We start from the raw sequence: 25,399 nt of genomic DNA, 5'->3' as shown, positions 1-25,399 counted from the left end.
AGAAAAAGAATTCTGCACCTGGATACGTTACACGTCTAGAACTCCAGAGAGCAAAACAAATCACAAGCCGCCCACTTGCAAATAACAAAAATATCCTGATCAATGTGGGAAGCCCCACTCTCACTGACCGCAAATGAAGACTGAAAACTCGGCAATACTGAGACATCCTCAGAAGGAAGTTCACTTGGATGTTAGAGAAGAATTTTGCTCATGAAATCACCCTAAGAGAAAATGTAAGCGTGCTTCCCCTCCCTGCCCAATATTCTTTCTTCTCTGATAATCCTTTTATCATAGATTTCTCTTTAATAACATTCATTACTTTTTAAATAAGATTATCTGGATGCAACTGTATAATGTAATAAACGGAGCACACAAACTGATCTCATCCCTGAGTTCTTCCTTTGGTTGCAGTATTCAATAGCTAGAAAACAAACTGATTTCTATTCACTTCAAGAGTGCGTTAGGAATAAATACACATAGGGAAAGTAACCAATTAATGAGGTGTCCCGCAAGTTTTGGGATGTATTTCCTTTAGCCTGAGCTACCATATAATGTGTCTGCCTTTCCAGAGTCCGTTACAATCCACCACAGCAGTGCATTGCTACAGTTAATCTATGCTGCTCTGCTTCCTTCCTCTGAAAAGAAATTACTGTCATTTACTTCATTTTAAAAAAGGAAACAACATCTTGAACAGCAGATTTAGCAGATCCAATATCCTGGCTATTCCTATGCAGAAATCAAACAGTTCACAGGTTGAAAGCAAAAGTAAAATAAAATAAACAGTCCACAGAATTTATACGAATAAAAAAATGGAAGGCTTGGCCAGCTCCCTTTATTTGAAACTTCAGGGATCTTTTTACTTCTTTGACTAAAATAGCTGTCTCTATATAATAAGACCTACTCCTGTAACTAGGTAAACTTGGCTCTGTACTATGATAAAACTATCATAATATATACTTAAATTACGCTTTGTTTTTCCTAATGAACTGATGCAGATGTGCCTTTCACTTGTTTCATCTCTGAAGGCCCCAGTCCTGCAGGCATTGTTGGAGGGGAGCGATTCTCTGTACCTTAACATATCTTTTTAGGTCCATTAGCATTACCACTGCTGTGAGATAACTCAATACACATGCTTGCAGCATCTGGTTCCCTAACCTAAGAGGCCAGGACAAATACTCACTACAGTCTCTGCTGCGTCAAGAAAACCATCAGCACCCAAAGAACCAAAAGAAGCTTCTCCAGCATTAGCATTCATAACATACACACAAACAGCAACACAGCTCTACGGTATAACATATCATACAGATGTCCACTGAAAGGACGGTGATAATCTCAGCCCCAGTAGCACTATTGTGGAGTACCACCTAATTCAGTTAGAATGTTTTCTTACGGCATGCAGACTAGGGAAACTTATGTGAAACTGATGTTTTATACTCAGATATTTTGGAGTTTGCCCACTAGTAACAACTTAATGTTTTTCTCCCATGAGACATTGTCAACATTAAAAAATTAAATAGGAATACTGTTACCTCGCCTTCTCCCATATGTCCTTGCTGCATGTTAAATGAGAAAGAAAACAGCCTTTCAAACATTGTTATAAGGACCAAAAGACCTTGATTTATTGCCTTTATACTAACTCAGTGATTCTCCAGCCTCTTCATATTCCAGGTCATTTAAATTGGCGTTCGTGAGCTGTCCTCCCCTCCCACCCACAACACCACACCTTCCTCGCACCATCTCTTATTGACAAAACGTGTTGCTTTGAAGCTGACAAGGTATATGCGTAGTCAAAGAGACTTTCTGAAAGCAATGTAACGTCTGAAGTTGCAGATTTCTTGTAGCATCTACACCTTGCTCCCCTGCTGGACGTGCACCTGTACATAAACCCATCTTTCCTCATGCAGCAGGTGCCCTGCGCTCAGCCCACCATGCTCCATGCTCTCCTGTTGCCAACATCAAGCACTGCCACTGATCATCATCAGACCTGCAGGATCAGCCCTGCCACATCAGAACTGCGGGACCAGCTCTAACACGAGGATGGTGGAGGACAATAGTGCTCATTTCTGTTTCCAAACTCATTTGCTACAAGCACTCCGTGCGACTCACAAAATCCTCGGTTGAAATTATTACTGGCAAACAACTGGCTGAAAAACTGAAATTCAAGGAGAAAATGTCTGGGCGGATAATCTGGCTTTCTGACCTCCCGCAGTTTGTGCACAACAGTACAGAATCTCCCACACTGACTTTGTACTTCACTGTAATAATTCAACAGCTTCCTGCTGCTTCCTACTTTTCATTTCCCAAAACAAATCAATTCTACCAGCAATAAGTACTGCACTTTTCGGTGCCAGCTTCCAGAACCTGTTCAGCACAGTTACACTTTGTCATCACATTTGCACATTCTTTCTGTTTCAGTCTCATTAAAATCTGTACCTGAAAGAAGGCCAACTGTTTGTAAGGCCCAAGTTCTGCTGGCAAGTACTGCGAGAAACTCGGAGCACATCACACACTTTATTTTGCTTCCTCATTCAAAACTGAGGCTGACAATTAGTTTAAGTATTTAAATATCTGCAAACCACAATAAAACATGAATGGTTTCCACTTTCCAAATAAAGAGAGAAAACATATCAGTCCAATTTCCTTCACAATTACTTGGCACCTGTAAGATCATTTATGTCTCCGATGCTTTGCTGATACATTCACAATTAACACCGAGATTAAAAAACAAAGCATTTGTCTTCAGAGCGCAGCACATCACCTCACATTCACACATCCTGGCTTTAGGGAAGAGCCCGGAGGCTTTATGTATCTTGCTTATGCACAGGATCCAAGAGGCTCACATAGCCCTCAAAGTGAAAAGGTTTGGGAAACTTGGCTTTCAGGGGAAAGCAACCAGCAACCTTCCAACGTTCTGACAGAGATCAGAAGCGTGTGCACGTTTCAGAAACGCCGAGCACTTTCAAAACAGGCCCTGCCTATAAAGCCATAAAAATCCTGCCCGTGGTTCCTGAATCAGAACCAAACCGCACAAACTCCTTTGCTTGGAACACCCACCCTTGGCAGCACTGCTCTCAGCACAGACTCAGCTCCCACTGAGGATCTGTGCACACAATTCAGGTCAGTGCAGCCCTTCCTCGCTGCTTTGCCACCTGTGTCACTCCCAACAATAAGACCTTTTCTCCTTTCTTGGCATGGAAAGCAGCAAAAAACAAAAAAGCTCAGCCACCAGCTATAAAGCATTTTCAGTGCCAAATACCACCGAAGGAGGTTTGAGAATCAAATACCGAGATAGATTTTTTTACCCTCATTTAACTTATTTTGTGCATTCGCTTCCTCTAACCCACAAAATACCAGCACTTGACATTTCAAAACGTTTCTCAAGAGCCACTTGTAAATTACCCCAGTGCTGTACAGATACAAACTTTCTCCGCTCATTGAATTCAGAGCTCATCACATGCCATTAATTTCACACAATGTAAAACAACCCTGAAACAAAAGAATGCTCTCTTGGCAGGCCAGGAAGGCAGCTAGCTGCCATCTACCAGCCCTGATTCTGGCTTTCATAATTTCATATTAAGAGAAATCTTATCCTAGCTGAACTGCAGCGCAGCTGAAGCGCCTGCTGCCTCCCACTCTGCAGACTGGTAGCACTTGCAGCTGTATTTTGTGCCATTGAGTGCAGGGGATTTTCACAAAAAGGTCAGCATTCATACTTAGTACTGATGTAAATGCTCCAGAATGAACAGACTAACTGAATGCTCAGAGTTGAATGATGGCTGTATCTTCATTCTCACCTCTTTGCTATAGCCCAGGTTGATGTAATACCTGTACAGTTCTGGACTTAACTCTTCTCTGGTCCACAAGCTGCTCAAGGCAGGGATTGTGTTCTTTACATCAGCACAGACGCCAATCTAACAACACACCAGAGTCTCTTGTTCTCATGTTAGGCACTGACTATGATGTATGCAACATTTACAATTCTACTTTCTTTTTTAATTATGGAAAAATAACTGAAGTAGAATCTGACTTCATTTCAGAAGCATAAACTTCTACGCCAAAGCAGACTGCCCGCATAATAACATCTTACAGTTTGGTCAGAGACAACTTTCTAACAACTTTATAAACACTGGGGGGGGGGGGGTCAGCAAGGAGAGAAGCTGAGAAACACTGCGGTGAGAACTAATTATTAAACACACAAATGGGGTTTGTGTGAGAGCTTCCCCTCTCATTATTCCTCTCATTATTCCTTTCCTGAGGATGCTCTCAGGTAATCTACTGGGCTAACACAGTGCCATGCAGACTGAACCTCTAAGGATGATCTTTTACACACTGCAAAAATCACTTAACTCCTCCTGAAAGCCGACAAACCAAATCCAGCCTCACTCCTCACAAAAAATACAGAAGCTTCAAAGCTAACTTGGAATTTTCCTTTGCCATCAAACAGAATAACGCAGAGCCATCTTTTCCAAATCAGACCTGCTTTAAATCCTAAACAGAGCTACAATTTTGTCTAGAAGGCACTCACGTTTTTGTTATAATTCCCACTATGTTATGCTGGGTTATAGTAAATCAATCTAAATGGAACCCATAAATACCACTGATACTTGAATATTTCTTCCTTCCCCTTCGGGAATCCCCATAGGGTCAGAGATTAAAAAACAAAATGAAAACAAGAGCAGAAAAGCAAATCACGAAGCACAGCCCCCTGCTGCAGAATGGATGCTTGTTTGAATTGTGTGTGTATTTCAGAGAAACAGCCACCCCATGGCTGGTGGCACTGAGCTTTGCCTTATGTTAATGCACGACTTCTAAGGAATATACGAGTTATAAAAATATCCAGTCTTTTCCCTCTGTGCATCTCCCAGTTTATGAGATGGAACAACTCACAGCATTTCTTTTCCAGACACGTATGCTACTGCTATACTCCAAAAATAAAGAGGTGAAGGCAGAGTTTGCAGCTGGGAGAAGGAAAAGTATTCAACAACTTTGTTGATAAAAGAACAAAACAAGTTCTCAGCTACAAAACAGACACTAAGGATGGACTTTCCGATAGGAGGAAAGAGAAAAGGATGCCATGTGCTAAAAATCAGTAGGTAGAATTTATTTACTAAGTGACAGAATAAGATATTATTAACCCACAACAGCTTACAACTGATTTTATTGAAACATGTAGAAAAGATGCAAAAAACTTCACAAACCTTCCCTTTGTCGTTCTGGTTCACATGCACTGTTCCTGGATCCCTTACACAGAGCACACCCTCAAGAGAGGCAGAAGAGCAGGCTGAGCTCTGCCCGTGCTTTAATGAATAACCTGAAATGCGACTCCTGCATGTGACTCAAAGCTCAGCTTACACTGGCATACACCAACATGCTGCAAGATTTAAAACCAGAGTTCCTTAAGTACAATAATAGGTTCAAAGCAACTTATTTTTGTCTGTGGAAGGAATGATCACAAGGCAGCCTGGAATGCAACATGACAGCTTTGTTCCTTTTTTAAGCATCCTCTTGCTTCAGTCCCAAACAATACGGGAAGAGACACACATGTACTCAAGTCTCTGCAACAAAACATTTCCCCATTCTTCATATTTACAGTAACTGAAAAAAAGACACTAATTTTTCCAGTAATTTATTTGAAAAACAAATAGAGAACTGCACTACAGCCCCACTCCAACTAACAAGAGAAACAGATACTGCATTTTCAATGAATCAGCACATTATTTCCTCTGCCTAGATACAGCGTAGCAACACTACAACAACGTTAAATCACACGTGAACAACCAAGACATTATTAAGAATGCTTCCATGAACTTGTCTCCACCTCCCTAACTCTTTGTGCACTAGTGACAGTATTTGTATATGACATTGCTACAAAACAGTGGAAAACTATTTATTATAAATAGAGCTATGTGCATTTACCTATCACAAGTGTCCCCACCCTCCTCTCTTCTCACATTAATGTGACTGCCAAGCTAGGATTCCTGTTATCAGGATTTCTCACCAAGTAAAACTTAACACAGCTCTGTGTACCTCTATATCTACATACCTACAGGCATCAAAGACATGCAAAGGACTGCTCTATTCAACTCAAAAAACAACTGTTTTATTTACTGAAAACAAAACCCAAAACACCAAGCATGACAGCGAACCCACCTGCATTGCAGTGAATGACAAATCAAGCCAAGAGTAAGGAAGAACCTACTTCAGGATGTATTTTCAGACTCCTCTAATCAAAAGTTCTTCTTACTATGTCTCATGTTTAAGTACAAAAGAAAACAGGTAAAGAATACACAGCTTTATACTCCCAAGAAGTCTATTAAAAAATGCTGAAATGACTGGAAAAGAATTATCTATTTATTTATTTTTAAGATAAAGCACCTGATAGGAGACATAGGATATATATCCAGCCTAAAAGAATTGAGTAATTTGTTCTGAATTTTAAACACAAATGAAAAAAGGAAAATTTTAAGAGCCTTTAATATCTCTTCAGAAAGCAGAATCTAGACACACAAGTTAAGCATGGACCGTGCTGTATCATTACTTCTGCTCCCAACAAATTAAACAGCATTCCAAACTTAGTTTTCTTCTTCAATCCTCCAATGAAAAGCATTTCTGAATGATTAAGAACCACAACCAGAGATCTCAAATGTGAGAAACGCCACAGTTGTTTGCATGTACACTCATTAATTTGTTCCTCCTAGGCCATCACACTCCACTATCACAGCCAGTGAGTAAGCTGAAGCCTCCCGTGCTGCAGAGCCTTGAAATTAAAAGCATTCAAGAATCAGCTCCCTTATTTTCATACCCAGGCTTTCAAGACAAACCAATCCAAATTGGATTTGTTGCAGCTATGCAGAACTCCAGCTGGAAAACCACTATTAGAAATCTGATACGGTCCAACAGAATTGATACATTAGTTGTCAACATGAAGGAAGAGCATTAGGGAAAGGTTTACTGCTTTGCAAGTAAAACCAGGTCCCAAGAAAACTGCAAGTCTTTAACAGATAATCCAATTAAACTCCTGTATTCTGATCTCCTTCTATGACTGCAAAGATACTTTCAGAATAGCCTGTCCCAAAGGACAGCTGGCTTAGCAGTGTCACTTGACTGTCTCCACCAGAAGAGTTCTAGTAACAAACCACAGGAAGGTAACGCAGTGCTGTTACACAAACTCCTGTCCCCATTTATTCCAAGGTCTCATCTGTTGTTTTCTTTTTTCAAATCTCCTCCTCCTTTCCATTAAATCTCCCTTCTCATCTTCCTGCTCAGGTTTAAGAAAAGCACATCAGCCCTTTCATTCTGCCCCTTTCCTGCAATTCTATCCTGATAAACATGGAAGAGAGCATGCATAATGTAGCCAATAAAGGATTCAAGGAACAAATGAATCAACATCAAGGAAAAAAGGCAAACAAAGTGAGCAAAAAGATGAAGGAGGGTCATTTCCATCAGCCTGGGAGGAGAGGCAGGGAGAGCTCTGTCTTTTAAAGCCATGAACAGAAACTACCCATGGAACACAGCTCCAAATTAAAGGCTTCTTTGAAGATGAATCTGGAAAGACCAGAGATTATCAAAGCAAGGATTCAGAAAAGAAAAGGGAAAAAAAAACACAACAAAAAACATGTGGTGCACAATAACACTGAAAACAAAGCAAAAGACTAAAAACACTTAAAATAATAAGAATAATAATAAAGAATTAATCTAAAAAAAAAAAAAAAAAAAAAAAAAAAAAAAAAAAAAAAAAAGAACCAAAAAAATGTTAAACAGAAACCAAGAAAAGTTTAGAAAAGATCTTAACCAGATTAGAAGGCTGTGGGGATGGTATTCAGCACAACTTTGTTGGCTTTAACACCTGTCAAGATCAAGCCACTGGTTTCGGCTCTAAATGTTGTAGCAGCATTGTTGTTGCACTGCAGTATTTTAAACATCAGGAACTGCCTTGTCACTTGCAGCATGTAAATTGTTAGAAAATATCTTCTGTAAGGAGTATGAGATGTATTTTATTGTATTTTATTTAATTTTCCATGCAGGCTCTGGAGATGGGAACACACGATGAGGGGCCGATGTTTCAAGACCAGAGAAAATAAAAACACAGACCTCATACCCTAATGAATTTAACAGGAATCTTCACATTGATTTCAAAGCTGGACCAAGATCAGAAAACCCTGGGATATTTGTACTGCTCTGTGATGGCAGGGGAAGGAATTTCCTGGCCTCAAAGGGTTGTTACATTAATACCCTCTTGCTCTTTGCTTGATGGCAGCACACGTTGAGGTGTTATTCCTGCTTAGCTGAGTACCTTCACCCAAACTCCTGCAGAGATATAAATATGTCATTCTTTGACATCTGCATCATCAAATCCTGTACTTCTATAGCAATGCAAAGGTTATCAGAGGCAAACATATCTTCAAGTATTCCCCAAACTCTCTGAGCAATGCCATCACCAAAAGGCTACTTCAAACACTTAAAGGTGTCAGTAAATCCGGAGGAATTAATTTAATGTAAACAGTAATTCAGCTCTTCCAACAGCTATTTCCTGTAACTGAAAACTAGCAACATTTCTATATATTTCCTAATAATCTGGGACAATTGCTAAAAATGTTTATAATATAACACCTGAAATATTGCACCCCTGCCCTGGTATTTTTGTAGTACTTGTGGTACAATGAAGATTTATAGCTAACAATAAAGAAAGCAGCAAGAGCAGTTGGACTTGATGATCCTTATGGGTCTCTTCCAACTGAGCTCAGTGGTTAATGGCAGAGCTGAGAATTCCCACTGCCAGGGGGGTTTCCACTGTTTGTAGGTGAGAACTTTGGTACGCTCTGAATAGCTCAGCAAAGTGTATCAACCAACGCGTGAGAGGAGCTGAGGGAAAAGCAACAGATTAAAAAGTTAAAATATTGAACGCTGCCCCAAAATTATGAACATCAGGTATATTTGCAAATAAAGCGTGCCCTTATGCACTTATAGCGATTCTGTTCTATGCCAGCTGAGGACTGTGGCAAGAACAGCAATGAGAGCTGCTGATGGCAAACAACCACATGAACTGTTTCCCCACCACAGCTCTGTCAGCACAGGGTGTGGGTTATTGCTATTAGACCCAGTTCAGCAGTACCTTGAGAAGACATCACAATTGGTTTTACTCTTCATTAATGTGCACCTCAGTCTGAAAGTCCTATCAGCTTTTCCTGGTTACAGGAAGGCAAAACTCAGGAAGATCCCATGCAAAAAATAATATCCGTGTCCTAAAAACCATTACAGCAAACACTGCTGGTGCCAGAAGCAGCAGAGAGGAAGTTTTTACACAATTTATGGTAAGTTGGGTGCATCAGTGTTGCAAGTGAGCGATCCTTAGATAAAGATAGCTGATGGCACACTGTGCTGATGCTGCTCCTGCGGTCGGAGGGGAAACCCCCACATCTCCCCTGGACAGGACACTCACAGAGGCCATGAGGACACCTGCAGCATCAGGCTGCAGATGTACACATCTGCCAGAGGCCTCTGACATTCAGGGCTCAAAAAAGAGAATGGTTTGGGCTGGAAGGCACCTTAACATCATCTAGTTCTAGACAGCACTGGATTGTGTAACCGCACACAACAAGAAGAGGGAAGAGTTTCATCTCAGGCACCAAGTTAAAGCTTTACTCACTGCTGTGAAAACATGAAGATGTTTAAAAAAAATACCCACAATCTATTATTTCAGATTTTAAACTAGCTCAGTTTGTCTATGCAAACATAAAGGACCACTTGCCTACAAAGGATCACACCCTTTGTTATTGAGCCCTTAGCAAAAAACTGGGCCAGATTCTCACTATTTTTCTGGCTCACACAGGAAAGGAAATGGCCCATTTTACTCAATATGAATGTGTTGCATAATCCATACAGCTAGAAAAGAAACAACACTCCAAAAATGCTGTCAAAACAATTTCCCTCCCTTTGATCCAAGAACACTTTTTAAGGTTCACTGTGGAATCCCCACCTACTTTCTTTCCAGCTGAAATAGTATTTCAGAGCACTATTAAGGGGAGGGGAATGACTACTTTAAATATACAATTGAGCATATATCAGTTCAGCCAGAAAAACCCCAAATGGTGCCAGTTCTCATCATTCTGGCAACTCCAAAACGCAGAGCTGCTGTCTGACTCGCTCTGCCGGTGTCTGTATGTAGACTCTGACATTGCCCTACCTCTGAAACAATCCTTTATGTGCATATTTATGCTTGTTTGGTTGTTTTTTTATCATGCACATTCATACAGATAATGAGCTATTCGCACCCCAATTTTAGAGAGCTTTGCAGTGCCATAAACAGACATGCTGGTCTGCTTCAATTTCACCCTGCACAAATTGCAGACAAAAAGCCTTACACCCTGAGCTGAACCATAGGGTATTTCAGAAATAAAGCAGTCTGCTCCTATAAAGTATTTAAAGACATTTCAGTGTCACTTAACAAGGAAATATTTAGTCAACCTACTACTATTACAGTAATGCTCAAATTGCCATCTGGAAGAGCCAGATTCAAAAATGAGGCTCCGGATCCCAGGCTCAGCACACGAAGGCCGAATGCACAGCAAAGAAGATGCAATTAGTCTCCGGGGAAAGGCTTCTGCAGTTTGTCATTGGCTGTGCAGAATGCAGCACACTCACTTGCGTGGATAAAAATAACATACTGAAATGGCAGCTGCTCCGCAAAGGAAGAGGATTCACGCAGGGGTAAAAATATACATCAGAACGAGGAAAAGAAATGGTAGAAAGGCCTGTCAGAAGTGCCAAATGGTAAGGTTGAATATAGTAATAAGTGGTAGTTAAGATTCACCTTTGAACCTCAAGGGGGAAACACTACTTTGTATTGTGAGACAACACAGTAACATGACTGTAAGGCTCCTAACCAAACTGAAAGCATGGCAAATCACCTCAGCCAAGAAGTACTATCCTACTGTCTTATCCATAATCTCCTTGTGAAAGTATATCTTTTTCTCTCTCTGGAACTCCTCTACAATATATGAGGGTGGCCTTAGTGCTATGTACTAAACTCGCATTAAGTCAACATTACAGCCTCTCGAGGACTTGGAAGATAGCAGGGAGACCTATTAGATCATCTGAATTATTTCCATGCCATTCTGAGATTGCTCTCTGCAGCATGTGTTGTTAGTGTCTTGTCCAGGCTATTTTTAAAGTCTCAAACCCAAAAGCTTTTCCCTTTTGAGAGTATCCAACCTCAGTTTAAAAGCAATGCATGCACAAAATAGCTCGTTTAAAGTACAGAATGAAAATCTTCCTATGGAACTGATAATCTAACCGCAGGTATTCAAAATGGAGGGTGAGATTTGGAACTGACAACCACAATCCATGACATTTTAGGAATTTCAGATCCAAAATTCTTAAGGATTCCTTTTCATCAGCTTAAATAAAGGCAAGAAAAACAGGAGGGAACCTGTGTTAAAACAATCTTATACCAACAGACATCAATGGAAAAATAAACAACCAAGTGAACCCTTCTTCAGAGTTGAAATGCACTTCGCACTGGCAAGCTGCAATTTTTCTCAGCTCTATCACTTCGTTGAGCTAAAGATATTTTCTTCTCCTTAGAAATCCCACCCTGCTTACAGGGGATCACTACAGCATTACCACACTATAGGAAATGCTAGTTTGAATGAAGATCCATTTCTAAGTATGTTACAACAAATACATTTCTGTATCAGGTCTGCTACACCAGACAAGCTGCCACTAAGTTCAGTATTCTGCATGTTTGACTATATAACATAACACCTGACCTGTGGAAATCCTTGAAAAAATAAGAAGAGACTTCACAGCAACCAAATGTTTCTCATGGGAATCCTTGAACTTTTCTTCTTCATTCTGAGGCTGCTTTTTCATTATACTTTACACTTACTAACTATGAAACATAAAAATGCATACAGAGCTCAGGAAGTAACATTCAGAACACAATGAGATTGATACCACCATGCTCTGATCAGCACGTTGCAATGCCTACAAAACTCAACACAAAACAAAGATGACTCTGCAAAGGAGATTAACAATTTCAAGCAGTAATTAATGTGTATCAGAACTACCTGTGTTCTTCACTGACACACTTATTCCATCATTCCTAAACATGGAAAGCACTCAAAAAAACGCTGGAAAATTACAGTTGCGAATAATCCTTTCACAGCAATCGAGCAAAATATCACACTTCTGTACAGAACCACCCTTGCCTCGCTGCTGAATATAAATACATACCAAGCTGACTTCATTAATCAAATTTTTAAGAGAAATTTTTATTTGCCTCCAGCGATGTCACTTTGAGTTGTTGTGTTGCCAGACCTGAGCAGCTAAAAATTGGGTTGGGCCTGCCTAGAAGATGAAGATAAGGTCTCCTATTCTTGGTTCAGGACACAATGCTGAGGCATATGATGCTGCCATTTAACAGACAGCATACTAAACAAACAAAAGCTGTTACCATCTGTAATCAAAAGCTTGCTCCCACCATATAAGGTGGGAATTTCTTTTTATTTTCTGTGAATCCATTTGTTATTAGTTTCTATCCACGCCAAGCATTTCAATAGGAAAGTGTATTTCTTGGTGCTTCTCATCATGCTGGCACAGATTTGGGGATGTGTGAGCTGTATTTCAGGCTATGGAGAATGCAGGAACCAACCAAGCTATTGCCAGTTAATCAAACACTGGTCGTCTGAGAAAGAATCGCCACTAGAACAAGTCATATTTCATTAACACCACAAGCCTTGATATCTAAAAAAATTTACTTTTAGAAACCACAAGTCTAGTTTTGTTTCTTAGTGGTCTCATGACTGGTTACAAAACCGAATTCTTGGATAATGAGCATAAATAAGAGATTGCCTACTTTCACTTACATGATTAACCCTCAAACTGACACAGATTACTCACTGTACAGAATGAGAAACTACACTTCTGAATCCATCCCATAAGCAGTTTCTAATCAGGCTTCAATCAAGTGTGTAGACAATGCTTTGAGTACTTTGTCAGTCATAATGTCAAGGAAAGATTACATTTGCCAAAAAATAAAACCAGAAAAATAGTTAAGTCCAAACTGCAAGGCAGACCCCCTTCCTTTTCCCAATGGCAAAAAGAATTCTGCAATTAAGGTGGCAAAAATAAAGAGAGAAATAGAAAGGTAAAGAGATTTTTTTAAATAAGAAGTCAGAAATACTCTGCTCTCCCAATGACATACCTAGAGCTCATTCTTCCCCAGGACTGAGAGCTATGACATCAAGCAGGAAAATACTATAGAGCTGATAGCTATGTTTCACCAATCTGCTTCAGATTTGTAAGCTGATCGTTTTTACAGGCTGCGCACATCGTATCTATTAAAAACGACACTGGCAATTTACACAAAAGATTGGTTCGTGTTTGTGTTTCGCGTTGTTTTATGCAAAGACAAAACACACTCCAGCATCAATGTGCTGCAGTAGCCTCATGAAGGGATAGCTGAAACAGCAGGCCTACCTGAGCTGACCTACATGCACCAGGGTGAACAACAGAACTTTACTTTTCCTAACCAAAACTGCAGTTTCTTATCCTAAGCAAGCACATCTTCCCAATTATTTACTGCAGAAAATGGGCTCCTTCTAAATTTACCTTTCAGGGAATCATTTTCGGCTCTCATTATGTCAATCAGCGAATTCTCCAGTGAATGCATGTCAAAAGTCCTTGTGCGATCCTGCAAGCAAATACAAAGACAGTTTAGGCAACATAGTGTTAAAAGAAGAAGAAAAAGCCACCTGTAACATGAAAACCATTTTATTCTACAGCACATGCTTATACACCACTAAGGTCAGTCTAATACAGAAAACAATGTACTGGAATATGAATACAGGGAATATGAATCTGGCATATGCTTATAATTACCAATCATTTGTTTAAGAGCTCCAATATTTACTTTGTGTTCCTCACTATAAACTGTGTCAAAAATAGTTTGAGTTCACAGTCAGGAAGCAAAGATCAGCAACCAGGAGACAGAATAGCAAAGAGAAGCCATAAAATAGGTATTGCAGCCTGAACTAAAGAAAATCTGAATTCATAGAATGACACACAAAAATCCACTCACCTAAATTACTACCCTGATAAACAGCCTAAATCCACACATTACAAAGCATTTCACACAGGTAGAGCTGAAGCAGTCTGGTTTGCTAGGCGACAACACAGATACTCCACAGACTTCCCCAGCTAAAACAGCAAATGCCACATCTTGCAAATCTGATGCTATACTAACATTAAGACAACACTAAATATCCCAGCACTGCATTATTTTCATTTTCAAATTTGGGATAACCGAATTTTTACAGTATGACAAAAGGTCACCAATGGAAGCAAACAATCTCCTCCCCAAGTTATTCACCTCTCCATTCTACACACAAATCAACCTCACATTTAATTTTTCTGAGTCTAATAACTCTATCATGAGTTCTAAAGGTTTTATTTCATCCATGTTTTAAGGGATCATCCCTGATCAGAGATCAATCGTGGAAGGTATCTGTTCAAATAAGAAGGTAATTCAAGGCGCATTGGATCTGATCTGCTTCTCTACAACTACTGCTATTACTGCAGTGAAAATATATTGTCTCTCCCTGACTCCAGCTGCAAAGCTGAAATTTCTCCAGCGCAAACAGGTCCAAATTTGATCACGCCTAAATGAGTGAATTCAAAAGGGAACTGCACTTCTGGTGCAGGACAGAATGCCACAACGTCCCCTACTTCCAGTAATGAAGTGCTAAAGTAGTTATCAACAGCGCTGTGAGAGCCATTCTTTCTGTCAGACAACAATCAATCATCTTGGACTTAAAAACACTTAATACTTGTTAAGAGCAGGAACCCATTAGCTCTTAGAGTCCTGATCCATTTCCAAGTAAGTTATGTTCCAACTGCTAAATAAAATTCTGTTTTCCAACAAGATTTTCTTCATCTTTCATATCCTCAGAACAGCCGATTACTGATGCTGAACTGGTGAAGTATTTCCACTCGATTGCACTGCATTTCAAATAGCATTACAGAGATCAGAGTTAGGAACCATTTGTTGTATTAGTCTAGCCCCAAATCAATTTTGCTATGAAAAGCATAGCACTGCCCTCTCTCTCTCCACAGTATTTATTTCCTTGCTCATCAGTGTACCTTAGAGGAAAAATTGCATGCATTTGGATTCTTCAGTTTCACATTTCCAGCTGGTTTCTTCCTTTGGTAGTAATGTTTAGCTTGCTGGTTTAGTTCATACATTACCAGTTCCTATCTATTTCAAACTTCAGTTGCATTAAAATACCTTATGAGGATTGAGTAAAAGTCCTTGGGTCTGCATCCTGAACCCACCAGCATCCAGGGATGGGTACTGGAAGACAGTCTCTACATTTGATGAGGTGACAGCTAGCAGGTAGGGCTGGGAGCTCCCAGGACTATCAGCATTCAACAGCAGCAAACAACAGTTCTGAACTAAATCCAAGCCAATTATATCTACAGAAAAACCAAAAGGATCCTGCTTCTCCTACTGTCTAGAAAGCACTTATTAGTAATAATGAGCGCTCATACTAACAGTCTCATTGCTAAAGCACAGGAAGCAGAACCCAGCACTTCCAAGTCACAACTTCACTGTGGGATCACACAGGGCCAAGTACTTTGTGACTACAGCGGTTTCTCCATTACTTTACTCCTATTCCATTTTTATTTTTCCAAGCCCAAAGACATCTCATCCCAAAAAACAAACAAAACAAAACAGTGGTACCAAGCACGTACAAATGGACAGGATATGCTCCTACACAACAGAAATTAAATGTGAATATTTGATGCACAAGAAGTGCTTGGCACTCACAAATCCCATACCTAATCCCCCTTACAGATCAGAAAAACTTAACTCTAACTATACCAGTAAAGTGCAGACCCATTACAATTAATCTGTACCCACAGTACTCTGATCTCCCAAGCAATTCAGATTGAAGAAGATGAGAGTTTCCATTCAGCTCTTCCCAGGATGAGCCTGCCAAGTGCTAAGGCCCCTAAGTGTCCAACAGGTAAAGCACAGCAAGTTATGAGCTCCTGCTGATAGCCAAGGCTGCACCTAACTTTATAAAACACAATTCCTCTGAAGGCTGTGGAATCAATAACAGCGCAAAACCTGGCACTGAGTTAAGCAATTTATTAAAGGTGACTTAGCAGGATTTATGAAGTAGGCGCAGCCATAAAGCTGAGGCTTCACTTTACTTAAAGCTTTGTGAAAACAGAATACTTGCAAAAATTAGAAAACTTATGGCTACGTTTGCAACCCTCGTTATAGCACAGGAAGCTTAAAGCTTTCTGAAACCTCATGCCTATTTCCCACAATTAAAAAGCCTGATGTCTGAGGCAAAGTAAGATGCGTGGGGAGACGTAAATTGTAGGTACTCATACAGGTTCCACATTTCTCTATTAATTGCAAAGCAAATTTGGACTTGATTATAGTCCTGGATAAGCTTCTCCTCCCTCCCAGCACCCTGCAAATGCTGTATTCCAGCTCCCCATCCAGAAGGCAGTGAATTACAGGCTTTGAATAAACAGGTTTTTCCTGAAAGGATGTTGCTGTGTGCTGCTCTGCTCATCCTTTTCAGCTTCAGCAGGAAACCATAGGACAATGCTTAAGACATGTCGCCAAAGAGGAACGTTTTGAGGAGGGTGCACTTCTGGTTTTGTCAAACCCTTTTTTAAGCATTAAAAATCACAGAGCCTCATAAAAACTTCCAGTAACATGCCTGACTCTATGTTAGCCATATAGTTAGTTCTTTTTAATGTGCCTTCTATAAAGTATAATCCACAATATCTTGTGTTCTCAGCCTTTGTGCTGGGCTGCTAAGTACGCAATTCATTTTCAAAGCAAAACGCTTAATAAGAGTACTCCTTTTAATCCTTGGAAAATACAAACAGAATTCAAATAGCTCCTATCAAAAGCTCCTTTAAAAAGAAACCCCGAGGTCAAAAACACACAGGAGGGCCAAAGCCGAGGTATTAACGTCAGCAGTGAGTTTATAAAACAAGAACAGTGTTAACTTCCACAGTACTTAACTTGTGCATGTCGTACCACATTAGAGTGCCTCTAATTCCACAAACCAATAGCTGTGGGGAACAACACACAAAACACTAATTACCAGCCAGCTGATGGTCTCATTGAAAAATGGGGGAACTGACATTTCAAAATCCAACTTTGAGCATTTAGCCTATTTTAAAATGATAGATTGAAATCTCCTGGAATCATTGCTGCCGCTATGAGGGAGAACAAAATCCGACAAAGCTCTGCAAAAGCAGCAGCCTCGTTTTATGCAACCAGCCGTCGTGATTTATGGAAAGGCTCCTCAACTACAAAGAGCAAATATGAAAGAGGCATGGTAAAGAAATTTACTTGCAAAGTTCCTTCAAGAAGAAAGATTGGCAAATGTGTTCAAGAAGGTTTTTGTTGGTTTTTTGTTTTTTGTTTTTTTTAATTCCAAATTCCTGGGCATTTGCTTTAATGCACTTCTCGAATCAACCCATTTCTATGGGCAAACAAACCATGACGTATAGCTGAGAATTAAAACACAGTCTGTAATCACGTATGTGTTTTCTCAAACATTCCGTATCAGCCTGAAGGAAGAGAAAGTCCCTCTGGCACAGCCCCTCGGTGGATTTGGAAGGGGTTATGTACCTGGAAACCAGCCACCTCAGAAGAAAGGAAAAAACAGTTTTGAACAAGTGGATATGATGAAGTGCTCTCCAGCATGAAATTCTTTGAAACGAGCAGTTATTGTCAAGCTCGATTCCGGGAAGAAACACGAATGATTCTAAATTATTTTGCACAGTAAGTTGAATGCTATTGCTTAACTCGCCTTCAAAGAGCGATTTAAAAAACATCCCCGGCACATTGGAAGATGAGATCTGGAAACCTGGAAGCTCCTATCAAAGCAAGATTTATGCATTGCGTAACAGGCAGGATGTTCCACTCTCATGAGGAAGTGCAAGCACACAGCAAAAGGAAAGCCAAAACAATCCTGAGGGCGATGCTGCAGCAAAATGCAATAACTGAACGTTTAGTTTCTCAGTGCTGTGAGGAGGGAAAGAAAAGGAATAATTTTAAAAATCAGGACTTTTAAGATGCAACAGTCACAGGTTAAAGATACTTTCATGTATTAATTCCCAGGGAAGATTGCTGAGCCCAAAAACACGCAACTATTTTTTGTTATTCAGGAACCGTTTTTTTCATTTGGACACCATTTCCTTTTCAAACCAACACACAAAGAACAATGGCTTTTCTCTTTGCAAAAGATCTTTGAAGGGGGAAGGCTGCCCAGCGGTTAAAGCACAATATCAACACTTAATTTCATTAACACATTTGGTCGAAGTCTTCTGTGACCTCGCTTCGAGTTCCATCTCTGCAAGATGAGGTTCCTACAGATGTGTCACTTCAGAAGCATTATGAGACAAAATATCAAATAAAGAATACATACAACAAACAACACGGTGGTTTATAGGTAACTCTCAAATACCAAGCAAGCTACCACCAAACTGTAAGGTTAGCAAGCAGATCAACACAGATCAACACAGGATTTTCCTTCTATGTGCGCTGTTTGGAATGCCCATTTCATCTCAGAAGTCAGACGTTTTTCAAGTGAGCAGCAGTGCACATCAGTGGCTGATGGGGACATCATTATGCCTTGACTTCCTCTCCAAATTGGAAATTAGCACTTGCACTTGGCTACCCTAAGATTTGCATCTAAACATAGACCTCTGTGCCTCCCTGAGCTTCGGAGTAAAGACAACCTTTGGGTAGAAAAAAGAGATCCCCAACTATCTGCAATTGCTGGTTTACAGCTTGCTTTCTAAAGAAACTCATTTTCACTAGGCTGCAGCAACACTTGTTAATGATTTAAGCAGCAAAACATAAATATTGAATGAAAGGGATAGTTGTATCAAATTACCCCATTATGCTGCTGCAGCAAAGACAGCTTTCAATTATTTCCTAAATAGGAATCCAAGAAGATTCCAGTAACACAATAGCTTTGACCAGTACACGATTGCATCATTGAGGCTACTTTGCATCAATGTATATATGCATGAACACAAATATACAATAAGTAGAACTACTTATTCCTTATAGAAAACAGAAAGCACAAAGTGACCAAAGGAGCTGAAGATTCTGCACACACAAAAATAGAAATTATAAGAAGCATTTTGTCCAAGATGGCTTCAGAATTAATCAGCATCTTTCTGGGTCTGCAGTGATGAAGTCCTGCTCTGCTGCCCTGCCCTTTTCTTCACAGAAGCGATAGCGACAGACTGGAAAGCACTTCACTCCAACACTTCTCCTTTTCCTGGCATGAAGAAGCATCAGACTCGGTCTTTACATGTACAGCTTCATTTCTGCGTTCATGTAAACAGATACCAACAGGCCACACAAGAATTATTTCTTTACTATGATCAAAATAAGCGTGTCAGAGATTTTATGTTCGGAACACAACCCAAAAGTCAAGGCTGACTTTGTCACTTAGCTGAAATTTCCTTGATGTCAAACCAAGCACGTTTCTATTGGTGCACATACATTTGGGCCCTACACGCAGCAGCAAGGACATGCTTGATCTCATTCTGTCACTCTGTGCATCAGCTACGTGTCAGGGTAAAGAATGAATTAAACTGTGAGCCAAGTCGTGCTGCAGTGAGGCTGAAAAAAGACCGACTCCAGCTGTGTCCCTTTTTCTAATGGTTTCAGCGTATAAATTCAGTTTGCAGGACCCAGGTTTATGATATGAATTACAAATCCTGATATTAACATCAAATGCTACTATGCACTCTAAATTTAAATGGGCTCTACCTGATACTGAACCAGCCAGCCCTGCCGCAGAAAGAAAGGTCTCTAATGGAAAGTTATTGCCAGCAGCTGCTCGGTTGTCTGAAGGTTGCATAGGCTGGTCCTGCAAACCAAACAGAAACTGAACAGTTTACTAAGGAGAACTGAATGCTCCTACATCTGAATCCACAGTGTCATTATTGCACGTATTTATATTACTCAGGTGGTTTAGAACATGAGACACATTGTACCGCCCTTATCTGAAATCTTTCGAACTATTTTACAGTAGGTCACCCTGCTTCTTACACCACGTCTGACAGCACTGCAATCCTTTTGAATTTCTCACTTTTGCCCTCATTTGAAGGCCTTTAAAAGCAACCCACTCCATGTGAAAGAACTCATAGTCTTTGGAAGCCACTTGAAAGGACTTCACAAAAGGTGTACACACACACACAGCAAAAAATGAAAACAGAAACAACAAGCTTTGATGAGTGGTCAGATGAAGAGCTTTAAATTTTACTGCAGGCTAGACTCAACATTATACAGCTCATTTCAAACCCATAAAAAGTCAGCCTAGAAGGAGGGGCTGAAGTGTCACACAACCTGTCTGCTGTCACGATGAGACCATGTGAAAATATACGAGACCACCACCTGACAATCATCCAGATCTATTTTGGGTTATGAGTTAACGGCCTGCAACTCCAATTTGCTGCCATTGCTGAGGAAAGCAAAACGTGCTGATCATCATCATGTTAAAAGATTATTTCCCCAAAAATGCCACAAAAAAACTACACTGAACTACAAGCCCGTGAGATTCTCTAATGTAAAATGCAATCACTTCATCCTTTTCTCAGATGTAATGCGTTTTCAAATACTTCAGAAGGCCCCAGATCTCTCACACTTCATCAGGCAGCACTGTTTTCCTTACTCCTCTTAGTGGATATACGTGCTGCTTACAAGTAGATTTGTTCCTCGGTTACTTCTTAACGTTAAGAATTAAGCTGAAGGAAACTGGTTAATGGGAGATGTATGGTGGGAAATAGATATTTATATGATCACCACTGCTAAGAAAACAAACACCATGATTCACAGCCCAGCGTAATTCACACTGTGGCATTTCAAGTGAGCCGTGTGGCTTTTTTTAGCTGCAAACACAGAAGTAACACAATCGTAGTGTATTATTCAAACCCCCATTCCACCCTATTTTTTAACGCAGTCGTGTTATTTTCCTTACTGGTATAACAGAGCATACTCACCTGAAAAGGAAAAATATTGTCAGCTCTATTCAAGCTGTCTTCCATCCACGATTTCGGAGCAAAGGCTGAGCTGGGTCGAGCATATTTCTGCAACTGGATATGATTACTGGCAAAATTCTTCTTTAATGGCGAAATGGAGTTCAGGGGTGTTATCCCTCCGTTCAGTCCCCGGCGGTGGTCTCGACCTTGGGACCCACCCCACCCACCGTATCCACCGCCACCAGGGCTCCATGAAGACGGTGTAGGCGATGGACTTTGGTAGCTGCTCCATGGAGAAGGTGGCTTGTTTAGATTATTAGCCAAGTGAGGCAACTGATTAAAAGCAGCATTTCTATGCGTAAATGGTGGCGGGTGAGGACTTGCAGGAGACCTCCTCTGTTGTTGATGCTGATTGTGATGATGCTGAAAATGGGGGTGATGAGGGTGGTGTTGAGAGAGGGGTCCAATTTGGGGGGAAAAGCTACCCCCAAAGCCAGGGCTGACGTGATGTGGGAAATTCTGAAACAGCAGAGCACCATTGTTAGCTGAGGCAGCAGGGACCCCTCCCTGGTGAAAAAAACTTGCATCTTCATTGATTATTGTAGAAGAAGAAGGAGCTATTGCCGCAGACCAGTTACTAAAACCAGTCAGAGAAGATGCGGTGGATGTCAAGGGCTGTGTCGAAGTACCGAGCCCTGAAGCCTCTTGATAATCAAATCCTGTTAACACCGGCGATTCTATTCTGATTTTCTCCTTTCCATTGCCATTCTCCGAAGAATTATCGCCCTGGTTTTCTTCAGTTTTAGCTTTCTCGGGTTCAGAGAGCATGCCTGCTTCCTGACTTTGACTGGGGGAAAGTTGCTGTTTTTCTAGGGACTCTTGCTTTTCCTGTTGCTGAGCTTTAGATTTTTCTGACCCCAGAATCTCATCCTGAATATTATGGGCAGCTGGAGCAGGAAAGAGCCAAGCTGACCCAGCACTACTGCCATTGGCAGCTGTGTTATTATTTATAAAAGCAGCAGGGCTGGGGGTTGCATTTTGATGATGGTGTGGAGGCTGCAGATGCGGATGAAACCTGACTGGAAAAGCTGACTTATTCCCAGTGTTGTTTTGCACTAACACTCCAAACCCGTAATCCCCCATTTATTATACTTAGGGTTTGAATCTTCCCTGCAAGAACAAGTCGATGTTTAGTGTTTACCTCCTTCTCTTCTAAGGAGAGATTAGCAAGTAACCTGTTTTTAGCTAGATATTCCAGTTTCTCCCTCCACGCAAATTTATCTCAGATTTGGATCATAGATTTTTATTTTTTTTTATTAATTTTTTTTTTTTTTGCAAAAGATAGATCTCTTTAACTATTCAAATGCGTAAATCGGTGTCCGCTTCCTCCCTTCAGCCAGGAGAATGGGAAAAATAAATCTTTGGTTCACAAAATAAGAGGTTTCCTTTCTTTCCTAAAGGAAATGCACAGCAACGACAGAAAAAAAGCTTCTGGGAAATAAGGATAAAGAGATTCTAACTATCCTGTTTTCTTCCTCCTCAGCAGCCTTGACTTGCCCATAAATGAGTTAAGAGCAAAAAAAATATATACAATGACGTCTGGTCCCCCGACCCCTTGGCAGCAAAAAAATAGATTTAAATCTGGAATAATTTAATACATCTCTATAATCTAATATATATTTGTGTCCTGTTTCAAAAAGAGTCTTTGCTGTGGGTAAGAGAAGAAATTTACCTCAGGATTTCAGCATTCAGAGGAGTGAGGGGGTGGGGGGGTGAGTTGCAAAAGAGGCTTTTTACTGTGCTGCTGGGTTTAACCTATTCTGTGTAGAAATAATATACACTCTGTGTGTGTGAGTGTGTGTGTGTGTGTATATGTGTGTGCCGTTTAAAGGGGTAAGATCTTATCTCAGGAAATTAGTATTCTGTGTGTGCTGGGTGGGGAGTGAGTTGAGAAGGAGAAGGGTGGATTATCGATGCTGCTCCTTTTGGGCTGGGTTTCTGAGATCGCCAGACTCACTTCTTATTTGTGATCCGATATCTGCATGTCCTTCAGACGAGTCCTGGCTGCCCGGAGAGGATTTTCATCTCAGAAATCAGCATTCAGCGTTCGGGAAAGGGGAAGGGAGGGGACAGCGAGCTGCGCAGGAGGAAAGGGAAGGAGGTTTTCTCGCTCTCTGTGCTGCCGGAGGGTGTTCGCGGTGCCGGGTTCGCTCCTTCCACCCAGATCCGTGGGCTCCCTCCGGGCCGGGTCTTCTCCTCGCGGCCGGTGCTGCGCTCCCAGGCCCGGTATTGGGTGCCCCGCGGTGTCCCCCGCCCCGTGAGAGTCCGTCAGTCTGTCGGGGAAGGCGGGAGGGTTGTTGGGGTTTTTTTTTGTTGATTTTTTTTTTTGCTGTTGTTGTTGTTATTTTTTTACCTCAGGAAAGGAGCAGCCTCCGGCAGGGAGGGGAAGGTGCAGGCGGCGGGGGGCCGGGCTCCTCTCTCCCCCATGGAAGGTGTTTAACCGGTTCTCCCAAATCGCCCGGAGATGACGGGACGGGGGCTCGGCCGCTGGGCGCCGCGCAATGAGGGGCCCCGCAGACTAACCGGTGCGCGGGGTCCGGCGGCGGCGGTTCCTCGGCGCAGTCCTTCCCGTGCCGCGCGTCTTCTCGGCTCCAGGCGGGCTGCCTTCCCCCTCATGTAAAGCGGCCGGGCGGGAGGTGGGGGACGCTGCCTCCGGGCGGCGGCGGAGGGAGGGAGGCTCCGCGGGAGACAGAGCCGGGAGAGGGGGCAGGGCTGCGCGGCACCGGGAGAACCTGCGGTAGCCGGCGAGCCCGGCCGCGACGAGTCCTCCGCGCGGAGCCTCCGCCGCCTCGTTTCGCCTCTATTTTTTCCTTCTTTTTTTTCCCCCTTTCTCCTTCTTTTCCCCTCCCACCCCCCCCCAAGCGGCCGCAGTTTCCTGCCTCGGTGCCGCAGCCGGTGCCTCCCTCCTCCTCCCCGCCCGGCCGTTGCCGAGCCCCGTCTCCTCAGGACCGAGCCGCCGCACGAAATGACAACCAGCTGGAGGAGGCAGCGCGGCACTTCCGGTTCGGCGCCGGGCGCGCCCATGCCCCACCCCCGGGCCCGGCTCCCCGGGCACAAGCCACGCCCCCCCTCCTCCCACCGCCATTTTTTGTAAGGGCAAGCACCCCATCGCCGCTTCCCTGCCGGGGCGGCCACCTTTGTTTTGGGCACTCCCGCAGCTTGCTGGCCGTCATAGCCGAGGGCAAAAGGTCAGGCGGATGCCGGAGGGGCGACCATCTTGGAGCGCTGTTCCCTCCCCGGGCGGCCATCTTTGTGCAGGGCAGGGTTTCCTCCCTGGTTCAGGGCCCTGACAGGCCGGGCACCCCGTTCTGAAACCCACTGTCGGCATTGAGTCCTGTGATATCAAATCTAACGTTTAAGAATGAAATAACATCTGAAACGCCGCTTTTTTTATAGCACCCGAGGGCTGAGGATCTCAAGAAGGGAACCTTGCCATCCCTACTCTGGCCTGTTCACATCGGTTGGAAGATCATTAAGTCCAACCCTTTACATGACCTGCAGAGTCCCATCACTAAAGCCCATCACTTTCCCAAGCGCCTTGTTCCAATGCTTGACCACCTCACTCAGGAAGAAACTGTCCCCGAAATCCAGCCTAAACCTGACACAGCTGGGAACCATTCCATCGCGTCCCAATTTCTGCCACCTGAGAAAAGAGACCGACACCACCGCAGCCTCCTCTCAGGCTGTTATAGACAACAATAAGGCCTCCTCCCCTGCAGCTTGGCCGTGGGGTATCTAACAGCTTTCACCACAGAGGCCCTTCCAGCTGAATTATACTTGGAGTACCTTTAGTCATTAATACTCACACTAATCACTAACAGCACCTGATGGCCTCATTTCTGGAAGCAATGCAAGTCTTTTGGTGATCTTACAGCAGAGGATTCCCTGCCATTATGGCAGATGATTGCCAGTGGCACCGGCATCCCAGAGCCCTTGGAAAACTCTTCAATGGGAGACTACATTGCAATTGGGAACATACAGCTCTGTGCTGAGGATTTGGTTTCCTTGCCTGCTTTTATTCTGATATTAACGCATCACCTGATAAGTGCTCTGTTATGATTGAGGTCACAGAAAAACGTTTTGACTCAAAAAAAAAAAAAAAAATGAGATCTGTGGTTTGCTTGGATCTAATACAGTGCCTTTCAAATAGTCAGCGTTACTCACTAAATAAAACACAACAAAGGGTACCTGATTTGGCAGAGGGTTATTAGAGTAGTATGGTTAGGTTGTGGTTGGACTCAATAATCTTTAAGGTCTTTTCCAACCTGAATGATCCTATGATTGATTCTAATATTTTCAG

At 42.1% G+C, this 25,399-nt stretch overlaps 1 protein-coding gene and 1 long non-coding RNA gene across 3 annotated transcripts in view; both read right to left on the bottom strand.

The window, feature by feature from the left end:
- Positions 1-22,519, bottom strand: part of CPEB4 (cytoplasmic polyadenylation element binding protein 4) — a 35,329-nt gene extending 12,810 nt beyond the window's left edge. Inside the window, exons 1-3 of one of the 2 annotated variants that reach the window (XM_072348697.1) lie at positions 21,061-22,519; positions 13,612-13,693; positions 1,530-1,553 (exon numbers count right to left, since the gene is read on the bottom strand). In XM_072348697.1, coding sequence (XP_072204798.1) covers positions 1,530-1,553; positions 13,612-13,693; positions 21,061-22,182 — 1,228 coding nt within the window. In that variant the 5' untranslated portion in view covers positions 22,183-22,519. The remainder of the gene's footprint in view (positions 1-1,529; positions 1,554-13,611; positions 13,694-21,060) is intronic. The other variant, XM_072348698.1, reaches the window with a different exon arrangement.
- Positions 22,520-23,216: 697 nt separating this feature from the next.
- LOC140258443 (uncharacterized) lies at positions 23,217-23,592 on the bottom strand. Its single transcript, XR_011905255.1, has 2 exons — positions 23,453-23,592; positions 23,217-23,372 (listed from the first exon to the last, which is right to left on the bottom strand). It is a non-coding gene; the product is annotated as an uncharacterized lncRNA (long non-coding RNA).
- Positions 23,593-25,399: the final 1,807 nt, after the last annotated feature.

Source organism: Excalfactoria chinensis, chromosome 13 (assembly GCF_039878825.1).
Source record: "Excalfactoria chinensis isolate bCotChi1 chromosome 13, bCotChi1.hap2, whole genome shotgun sequence".
NCBI lineage: Eukaryota > Metazoa > Chordata > Aves > Galliformes > Phasianidae > Excalfactoria > Excalfactoria chinensis.
This window is presented reverse-complemented; position numbering and strand designations above follow the sequence as displayed.